At 41.2% G+C, this 11,218-nt stretch overlaps 1 protein-coding gene across 1 annotated transcript; it reads left to right on the top strand.

The window, feature by feature from the left end:
• The first annotated feature begins 4,487 nt into the window (after positions 1-4,487).
• LOC148039330 (uncharacterized) lies at positions 4,488-6,384 on the top strand. Its single transcript, XM_087675555.1, has one exon. The coding sequence runs from the start codon at positions 4,742-4,744 to the stop codon at positions 5,876-5,878; it is 1,137 nt and encodes a 378-aa protein (XP_087531681.1). The 5' UTR covers positions 4,488-4,741; the 3' UTR covers positions 5,879-6,384.
• Positions 6,385-11,218: the final 4,834 nt, after the last annotated feature.

Genomic DNA, 11,218 nt, shown 5'->3' with positions numbered 1-11,218 from the left:
TGATACCATGTCAAGATTGTGGGAGAGAAGGAAGGAGTCTCGCTTGAAGCTTTCTTGCTTGCACAATGGGGGAAGACACACAAAGGTGGAGGCTGAAAAATAGTTTTCCTCTTCTTAGTTGTGTAAGCCAAAAGAACTCTAATACAAAGAAATAGAAGAACCCTATATATGGGTCTCAAACCAAACTCAACTAACTAAGGTGGCATACTAACTGAGCCACGAACTAGAGTAGATAAGGATAGCTATCATGTAGCTATTATTCATGGGCGGTGTACCAACCGCGTCTGCAACTGACACGTCGGTGACATAAATGCACAACGGTCACCCTGGCGTATCACGAGTGGAGCTCGATATCTCAACAGGACTTACTGTAGGTGACCCATCACCTGTAGGACCACTCATAGATGTATTCATTATGGGTGTATTTTCAGCATTACTAGTATTGGTTGATCCATCAATAGCCATTGCAAACATGATTACCATACCATGATGCCAGCTCATAAAAAACATCTTTGCTAATCAATGTTCCATGTGTAGACGGCACATAACACTTGTAAGCTTTTCGGTCTTGTGCATAACCAAGGAACACACCCTTGACAGCTTTAGGATCCAATTTCTTCCTCTTTTCATCAGGAACATGCACATATGCAATGCTGCCAAATATCTTCAAGTGTGAAATGTCAAGCTTATGACTGTACAATCTCTCATATGGAGTTACATCATGAATCCCTATTGTAGAAGTTCTATTCAACACATAGACAACAGTCACTACTGCTTTAGCCCAATAATCATTTGGCAAACTCTTCTCATTCAGCATAGCTCTTACCGATTCCATTAGTACCCTATTTTTCCACTCTGCTACACCATTTTGCTGCGGTGTATAGTTACAAGTTAACTCTCTTCTGATCCCATATTTAGCAAGGTAGCTATCAAAGTAATTAGAGACATATTCTCCATCTCCATTTGATCTAAGACGTGAAATTTTACAGCTTAACTCATTTTCAACATGCTTCTTGAAGTCCTTGAATGCATCAAACACATCATCCTTATGTTTCACTATGTAAAGCCAAGTGTACATGCTAAAATCATCAATGAATAATACATAGTAACAAGCACTACTAAACGAAGCATTATGAGATGGATCCTATACATTTGAATGTACCAACTATAAGGGTCGTGAGCTATTCCGTACATATCTCATAAATGGAAACCATGTCTGCTTTCCAAACTGACATGCATCACATACATGTCCAAAGCCATGATACTTGAGAAATCCAAGCACAATCTCCTTCTGCTGCATAGATTTTAGCTTTTGTACATTCACATGGCCAATCCGCTTATGTCATATCTCAACATCCAGTCTAGCACCATCATCATGTGCACACATGCTTGCTTTTAATTCTAGAATTGACGCATCAAGAGTAAACATTTTGCCATCTCTTCGGCCTCTAGCAATCAATTTGCAACCATTACCATATTCTTCAACAAAGCATCCATCTCTATTAAATCTTACCTGCAAATTCTGTTCTGCCATGTGTCCAATTGACAAAATATTATTGGTTATTGTAGGTGCATGTAGTACATCATGCAGACTCTTTTTCTTTCCATCAGGCATCAACAAAGGTACAACTCCTTTATGCTAAATAGTATGCTGGGTGTCATCCCCAGTACAAACATGTCCATGCGAACATGCAACCATCTCATCAAACCATTCTCCATGGGGTATCATATGATTCAAAGCCCATGAATCAATGCACAATCTCTCATCTCTATTCTACCTAGATGCATTCTTAAACACATGATGCATGCCAAACAACCTATCACCCTGATCATTAGGAACTCCGCTAGATGAAGCATAATTTTCATGATGTCTACCCTTAGCTTTCATGCTAGCCTACTTCTTATGACAATCTTTGGCTATATGCCCATATCTACCACAATAATGACAGTCCTTGTCCCTATTGGACTAATCGTTTGACTGCCAAGATCCTCCTCTGCCTCTAGGGAATATCCCCCTGCCTTGAAAACCGCCAGATCCACACTGGCCTTATGGATTCGTGCCATACCAGGCATTTTACTATTAATATCCATAAGTGTTTCGAGTGTCTCCTCGACCTCAAAAAGAGCCATGATCTCTGGCGCCTTTGCCACGTTGGCTAGAGTAAAGAACAATGTCTTTGCTTTGAGACATACTAGAACCTGTATTCAGCCCAAGCTTAACTTCCTCATGCTACAGCAAAGCAATCAGCTTATCCCAATCAGGGGATTCAACTCTCACAGAAATAGATGTATCAAATGCTTTACACTCTTTGCCAAGTCCACTCAATGTCACTTCAATCATATCATTCTTAGACATTGAAGATCCAATGGTGGCAAGTTGATTCGCTATGTTCTTAATCTCTGTAGTGTAGGCCTGAATGCTTCTATCATTCCTAGACATGTTATTGAGTTGTTGCTTCAGCTGAATCTTTCTTGCATGTGTTATATTTCCATAATTTTTCATGAGTATGTCCCATGCATCCTTTGGAAAATTGCATCTAGTAATCTATATAACCGTAGCATCGGATATACATAAGGAAAACCAATGTAACACCTTGCATGCTCTCTCAGTCCATAGCTTATGAGCCATTTTCTGATCATTTGTCGGATTCTTTTTAGGCATTTCAGGTTCAGCCTCATCTCTTGTACATAAGTCCCAATAACCTCTGCCAATCAAAAAAAAAATCATACGGAACTTTCATAAAGAAAAATTTTTGTTGTCTAGTTTTTCTCCCACTATTTGAGTGATATTGTTAGTGCCTTGAGTATTTGCCATAGTTGTAGCTTAGGTATTTAGTGATGTATACAATCTGTAAGTATCTGATTCCTTTTTCTACATTTCAGGATCAATTTCCTGCAATTCAGAAAAGTTTCCTGCAATTCAGGACACTTTTCTACAATAATTTTCTACACCAAAGAAACATGGTATTTCAGTCCTTTACAACCTCAGAAACATCCACAAGCATGTGAGATCACCCAAAGGTGTTTTAGTCAATACATAGACTCTACAAGTACTATATCTTTGTCTCATGTATTCTTACTGCAATTAAGAGAATATGCAGGCTAAAACTTGCAGCCTGATATTCAAGAAATCAACTCATTTGAGATCTTGAGTGATAAATGATGTTATTCTTTTCAGGAGTATAGAGAGGCAATGTCATACACTACATTTACTATAAATGACTAGCTAAGTAGATGTCAATGCATTTGTTTCATCCCCAGATTTCAATCCTCAATTGCATCCAATGCTCTCTTTAGTCTTTCACATACATCAGGTCATACAAATGACAGGAGCTCCAAAATGACATGTTATGATTCAGTAAGAGACAATGCTTGTTGCCTACATTCAGTGACAATTTTCAGTTATTAACAACTACCACATCTGAATATTTTTCAGCATAAAATCCCAGCTCTAATACATGACATCAAGTTCATATGACTTCCTAATATATACATATGCTTTAATGGTACTTTTGAACAAGTTTGAGAGTTCCAAGCTCATGTCAGAGGTGCATACATACTGTAGGTTTTCTGTATATAGTAGACCACTATTATTTCAGATCTGTAATTAGTTCTTTAAGCTCCCAAATGAGCTCTCAATCAACCAATGATGCTATCATCTGCTGTTTATTGTAGTAAATAGCCAATCTGCTTAGGTTTGTGCTGAATATCTCAAAATCTGTGAGGAATTTGAAAAAGTTTCTTATGCAAAGTTGTAGACCACGTTGAAATGGTCTAGAATTACGGGCCATTTCTCTAGAAACTATTTTTGTAGTAAGATATAGCTTATGCAAAAAAAATGGGTTGCATGCACAGTCTCCTTTGTTTACATTTTCTTTAAATCTGATACCTTGATGTCAAATGGCCACTAGCAAGCCTTCAGGCTTTAAGTGTTTAGGCTCTGATACCATGTTGAAAGAGAGGGAGAGAGATAGAGTAGAGCAAAAGATGAGCCTCAGCTCATTGTTATTCTTCTTCCACACCTTGAAAGAGACTTACACAAATAGATATGACTAACCAAGGCTAAATGTGGTTAAGTCACTGACTACACTGATTTATTGAATACCATATACGTGTATAGCTATATTCAACTAACGTCGATCACACACATAAAGATAGACTGATTGAAGAGTAGTGGGAGCTTGATATTCTAATACATTGGCTTTGGTGTGTTTTGGAGAAAACCCCTAGTTATTTATGAAAATTGAATCTCCCTCCCTCCATTAAAAAAAAAAGCCCAATGGGAATAACTCCATATAGAATGACACAGTTTTTCATTGTTATGATTTAGTGTGCTTTAGTGAAATTATTATAAGATGCATGACATTTTTGTGTAATTTATAATATAAGCTATAAAACCAAAATGCAATACTTATGTTTGAATCCTCTTGCAACATAAAGCGTGTCTTAAAGTGCAAAGCTCTCTAACTATTAGGAAGAGTAGTGCAGAGCACTGCCCATTCCTAGGTGTGGAGCAAGTAAGTAACGTTAGTAAACCGATCGCTTTTAGAAAGCATGCAACGGGTGCATTACTAGAGGATAAGGAGACGAAGACTTGATGAACAAGCTAAAGGGAGCAAAGTCTAGCGCTGCTCGGTCATCCAGGTGACTTATGCGTGAGGAGGACGCCACAGGCCGTGTGAATCGAGATGCGATTTAGGGTACCTTGGGGAGCGAAGGTGTATTGAGTCTTGTATGACTCATGGGGAAGTCGAAGCCCAGGGCCAAGACCAAGTGCAAAAGCAAGGGTAAGAACGCACGGGAGGATACAAGTCTGTGGAGCCTTCTTCCTGCCGAGATAGTGACAAAGATCTTTCGTTTGTTGCCATTCCACCACGCCATCAAGGCCAAGGGCGTCTGTAGACAATGGCGCACCACCCTCTCCTCCCTTCTCCTCCTCCCCCAGCCTCCTCACCTCGTCGGCGACATGTTCTTGCCCGTCTTACTCCCTCCTCCCTCCTCCAAATTTTCCCCCTGGTTCGGTTTCCACTTCTCGTCTCGAACCTGGGCACGCCTCCCTAGCTTCTCCTTCCTCCCTTTCACATTCCTCCGCTGCCTCTCCTCCCACAAGGGCCTCTTGCTCCTCGAACAATCGCCCACCGATTTGCACCTATGTAACTTCGTCACCCAGAAACACAAATCCTTGCCCCCTCGTCCCCTTCGACCACCTGACTTCCGCTCCACCATCGCCTGCTGCTGTTTGCTGGTGGATGACCAGCGGGAAGCATACTCGATCCTGGCGCTACTGGACACACGCTTTTCTTGGCCTCAGCTTCTGCGTTTTGATTCCACGCAGGGCGCGTGGACCCCCCTTTCCCTCGACGTTAACGTGGGCCAGATTCCCATTCGTGCTTCCTTATTGGGAGCTGTTGAAAGGATGGTTGTTCTCTCGGATCTCATGACCTACGCTCTGGTCAACGAACTAGGCAGATCGCATCTGGTGGAGTTTGACATCAGCGGCGGTGTGTGGAGAGTGGTTTGCACGATCCCGAGCCCCTCAGCGTGCATAGTCGGATTTCAGGACACATTCCTCGTGGTCGCATTGGACAGGAGGAATTGGCAGCTCCATCTTCACAGGTTCCGGGATGGGGAGCTGTGTGCAGCGGAGGCGAGAACAGGTCCCGAGCTCGCGGATTTCGTGGCGGAATGTGCCATCGGTTGCTGGTATGTTGCGTCGTGGGATTGTCGAATTTGCGTTGGCGTCAAGCAAGGATCCAAGGCGGTGGTGGAGTACAACGCGTCTTCGAGGTCGTGGTGGTGCCTGCCACCGGCAGAGGTTCCGGAGGGAGCAATGCCTTGCCCAGATGCTTTTGAACTCGGTCTCACAACGAACGTATAGGGTTTATGTCATGGATTCCCAAACCTCCATTTGCTGAATCTAACACGCAAATACTCCCAGCCACCCTTGGTAATTTATGACCACTAAAAGCCCTGCTCCACAAAAAAAGTCCTACGAAGTGAGTCTAATTGATGGAGACAAGATTTACTTGGTTTCCAGCAAGCTAAGGTTAAGAAGCATATGTTTATCTAAATTGGGGAGCTTGATCCCTCGGATAAGTCCTAACCTAAATTGGTTTTTTAGAAGTTGAGATGTCAAGCTCCACATTAGATGGCATCCACTATATGCCTTAGTGAGGTGGTAGGACTTTACTCGCTATAGCACATTAAAAGTAACTAACATGGAAGATATGCCAATGATTCTATAACTAGACTACACTCACGTAGTCCTTTCTTAGTTATGGCATATTTAATGTGTCACCTCATCTATCCTTAGTGGGTTCACACTTAGTGACTATGTGTACATATATTATAGTAATTTCATATTAGTCTTTTATTATGTTGTAAACTAAGTCCTTTTGTGTGAAAGAAGAAGAAGAAGAATATTTCAAGCTTACTTATATACATGCTCAAGTCTCCATTATGTGTGAACTCTTGGTTGCATCAACTCTCTCTTGTCTTGTCTATTTACATGGTATTAGAGTAGTCCCATAGCCATGTGAAACTCAATTGAAGGTTGAGATGAAGATGATGGAGTAAAAAGCAAGCAAGCAAGCAATGAGTAAGAAGCTCTTCTATCTTATTCGATTTGCATTTGAATATAGCCGCATGAGACTACTGAGACTAGTAGGGCTAAAGTTTTCAATTGCAAATGATCACAAGCTGCTTTTGGATATATTGCTTCTATTCTAATTGTATAAGTTGATTGAAAGTGATTTCTAAGTATACTGTAAATTCGATTATGTTTGCCATTTATAAGTGCAAAGGTTATAGGTTTCAAATCTGTAAGATTTTAAGTGTTTGCTAGATTGTAGACACAGAGGACATTTGCATACATATTACAAATTGCAATTATTGTTATACAATCGTCCCTCTTAGTTTAATTAGTTTTGTTGCATGGCTTCAGGGGTCATGGTGGAGGCATCAAAATGTGTGGCCTGCTTGAAGTTGTCTATGGTGGTGAGTCATCCAAAATTTCGCCTTTCCTATACATCGTGTCTAGTGTGGTTTCTAAGGCTTGTTGGTGAACCAAGTCAATAATTTGGTCTAGGATGTCCTATACGAGCGTGGTCTCAAGGTCAAGCGTTCAATCAAGGATTGAGTCTCTACTGGTGGTCAGAGTATAGAGCTCACGATCACTCCTTGAATGCATGCACTCTTAGTCCTTTTTCTTATCATTATTTGTTTTGTTTGTTTCCTTAATAAATTTTCTTATTACACAATATCCCCATTTGATGTGACACGTATCACTTATCATACTTGAGTCTGTGAGTGCGATGTGGTGGCCTATAGTGCGTGCTTAGGTAAGTGTACAAGTATAAGTGTGAGTGTGTGCAACACTAGTGGGTACACTATGTGAATGCACTCCAACAAGTGGAAACAACACACAATTGTTGACACATGCATGGATGTTGTTATAGTCTATACCAAGCTTTTATAAAACATATTGCACATCATTATGAGACTCCGGCATGGTATTTTCAAGTGGTAATATATGATACTTCAGCAACCTGAAAAAAAATCATAAAACACCTTGAAAAAGCACATGTTTTTTTAATAATGGAGTTAAAAATATCAACAAAGCCTACGTAGAATGTACGTGAACAACTTGGTCACACTTACATCGCTCCACCCATATTTTTCATGCACACTTAAAAGCGCAAGCAGTGTCTTCATGCGAGACACTTAGCACCCATCATATAATGGTATGGATGCTTCCTCTCTTAGCAGATCAGATGATTCAACATCCATGGATATCAATGCATCAATCATTGCCTCCATCTCCGGCTCCAAGATTGGAGGAAGGTCCGAAAGGCTAACTGTCTCCTCTAGTATCGAGGGTGTAGATTGAGTTATGCCTTCCAAGTGGTGGATTGGCTCAGGCACTCCATCCATTGCACATCCACGAACTCTTCTAACCTACCGCAATAGGTTCATTCCTAGTTGGGATGAGGCATCACCTTTGTGTATAAATTTTACGGGCACATCTAATATTTTTGTATATGATATTCAATTAGTTTGCAAATGTAAGGCATGATTGATACACACTTTTCTTACCGTTCACTCAAAGTCTGAGATCGCATGATCAATGATTTCTGATTGAAACTCGCCAAAGCGTCGTAGGTGTGCTATAGACAAGCGATGCTTTCGTTTGATTACCAGATTGCATTGAGAGCAAGGACATAGGATACGCTGATCAAGATATGCCTCGCAATCTTGGACATCACGATCATCATCGTTTTCCATTTTGTTTATGTTATAGCAAACAATAGGTTTTTTTTCTCTTTCTCTTTTTCTTTTTTTATTTGCCTCCCTTCATCCTTCTTTACTTCTCTCTCCCCCTCTATTTCTATAAATGTTTCTTTATCTCTCCTCATCTTCCCTCCCCACTCTCACTTCTTCTCTTTTCCTTCCCCTCCCTTCTTTTCTCAATGTCTTTCTCTCGTTTTCTCTTTATTTGCACTTGATGCATCTCACTAAAATCAAAATCAAAGATGAAAAATAAAAAACTCATAAAACAAGACATTGAAACACTCTCTGTCCCCACCCCTCTTCGTACCTCTCTTCCCCCTTTGCTATTCTCTTTCTATCATTTCGTTCTCTCTAATTCTCTTGCTGTTTTTGTATTTTTCTCTCTCTTTCTCTCGCTCTCTATTTGTTGTTTTCTCTATCTCTCTTTTTCTTCCTCTTTTTGTCTATTTTGCTCCCCTTCTCTTTCTAGCTCTCTCCTTTTTTTCCACTCTCCTTCTTCTCTTTATTACTTCACCCATTTATCTACCTCTTCCTTCACTCTCTCTTTCTCTTTCTTTGTTGCCTCTCTCTTTGTTTCTCTCCGTCCCCTTGTTGTTTTCTCACTCATTCTCCTCTCTTCCTCCCTTTCTCTCTCCCTTTCTCTTTTTCTTTGTTATCTTTCATCTTTTTTTGCTCTCTCTCATTCTCTCTTCCTTTTCATTTCTTCTTCTTCCTCTCTTCTTTCCTCTCTTTCTCTCTCAATGCATCACATTCTTAAGAAAAACAAACAAAAGAAAAGAAAAAAGCACAAGAACAGACCAAGAGGAGGCAATGTACCTATTGATGGATTCTTCGTCTCTTCTTTGTGACATCCCCTCTTTCTCCCTTGTGCACTTATCCCTCTTCTTCATGTACGGTGGCGGTGGCAGTGAGAAGCTCTCTTTTTCTCTTCATCTCTCCCTCTCCCTCCCAAAGCCACGATCTCTTTCACTCTCTCTTTCACTCTCTCCTTCGCTCTCTCTCTCTCTCTCTCTCTCTCTCTCTCTCTCTCTCTGTTTGTGGTAAAATGCCGTGTTCGAGTTTTTGGTACTTTTTTTTCTAAGAGCAGCATCACTATTTGCGCAAATAGTGACGCTGATGTTTTTTATCAAAAATCACCATTGCTATACTCTCATTTCCTTGTGGTGTACACCTACAGTTAGCCCTTGGACTGGATGACTAAGAAGTAGCCCCACATCTTCAAGTGGATCTACAAGTGTTGTACGTAAAGACTAAGGACAAAAGAAAGTATTGGATGGTAATGATGCATCTACTAGTCATTTTGGATTTGATGGATATTCTAGTGGTTCAAAGAGTTTGGATTATGAGCTTGGTATTCCTTTAGTCAGGACACCAAGTGTACAGAGAGCACATAGTATTGTAAAGGCTCCACTGAGTGATCTAGTGGCACGCAGGTCTAGCAGGGTCAAATACCCTGTTAAAAGATTAGGTCTCTTTGCAAGAAGAACATTATGCTAGGAGGCACAAGTATGCTAGGGCTCTCTAGCCATATATCCCTTAGGTTTGTTGAGGATCGGCCTAACCCCTATGAGCCTAGGATGAGCTTATTGTAAGGTCCTATTTACTTTTCTCTCTTCTCTCTCTCTCTCTCTCTCTCTCTCTCTCTCTCTCTCTCTCTCTCATTTCCTCTCCCTCCCTTACCCTGACCCTCTCTTTCTCTCTTTCCCTATTAGGTTTAATGAATTTTCTCTCCTCTCTCTTTCATATTTCTTTTTCTCTCTCCTCTCCATCTCTCATTTCCCTTTCTCTCTTTCTCTCCCTCTCTCATTTCCTCTCCCTCCCTTACTCTCACCCTCTCTTTTTCTCTTTCTCTATTAGGTTTAATGATTTTTTTCTCTTTTTCTCTCTCATCTCCCTCTCTCATTTCCCTTTCTCTCTTTCTTTCCCTCTCTCATTTCCTCTCCCTCCCTCACCCTGACCCTCTCTTTCTCTTTCCTTATTAGGTTTAATGATTTTTCTCTATTTTTCTCTCTCCTCTCTCTCTCTCTCTCATTTCCTTTTCTCTCTTCCTCTCCCTCCCTCGCCCTCACCCTCACCCACACCCTCTCTTTTTCTCTTTTTCTATTATGTTTAACATCTTCTCTCTTTTTCTCTCTCCTCTCATTCTCTCATTTTTTTCTCTCTCCTCTCCCTCTCTCATTTCCTTTTGCTCTCTTTCTCTCCTTCTCTCATTTCTTCTCTCTCCCTCTCCCTCTCTCATTTCCCTATTATGTTTTCGTCTCCCGTCCCCTCTCCCTCTCCCTCTCCCTCTCTCATTTCCTTTCCCTCTCTCATTTTTCTATTATGTTTAATGTCTCCCTCCCTCCCTCTCTCCCTCTCTCATTTTCCTATTATGTTTAGTGTCCCCCTCTCCCTCTCTCTTTTCCTCTCCCTCCCTCTTCCTCTCCCATTTCCTCCCCCTCTCCCTCTCCCTCTCTTTCTCTCTCTCTTCCTCTCTCTCTCTCATTTCCTCCCCCTCCCTCTCCCATTTCCTCTCTTTCCCTCTCTTTCTCTCTCTCTCTCTCTCTCTCTCTCTCTCTCTCTCCCTCTCTCATTTCCTCCCTCTCCCTCTCCTTCTCTCTCATTTCCTCTCCCTCTCTCAATATACACAAATTATACAAAAAATAAATAAAAAAGAGAGAGAATACACTCTCCCTCCCTCTCGTTCTCTCATTTCATCCCCCTCCCTCTTCCATTTCCTCCCTCTCCCTCCCTCCCCCTCCCTCTCCCATTTCCTCCCTCTCCCTTTCCCTCTCCCTCTCCCTCTCTTTGTCTCTCATTTTCTCTCCCTCTCTCAATATATATACACAAATTATATTAAAAAAAGTAAAAGAGAGAGAGAATGCACTCTCCCTTCCTCTCCCTCTCTCATTTCCTTCCCCTCCCTCTCCCTCTCCCTCTCTTTCTCTTT

The sequence above is a fragment of the Lygodium microphyllum genome, chromosome 3 (genome assembly GCF_053477565.2).
Source record: "Lygodium microphyllum isolate KBCC chromosome 3, Lygodium_microphyllum_v1.1.10, whole genome shotgun sequence".
In the NCBI taxonomy this organism is placed as follows: Eukaryota; Viridiplantae; Streptophyta; class Polypodiopsida; order Schizaeales; family Lygodiaceae; genus Lygodium; species Lygodium microphyllum.
Note: the sequence above shows the minus strand (reverse complement) of the source record. Positions and strands in the feature narration are given on the sequence as shown.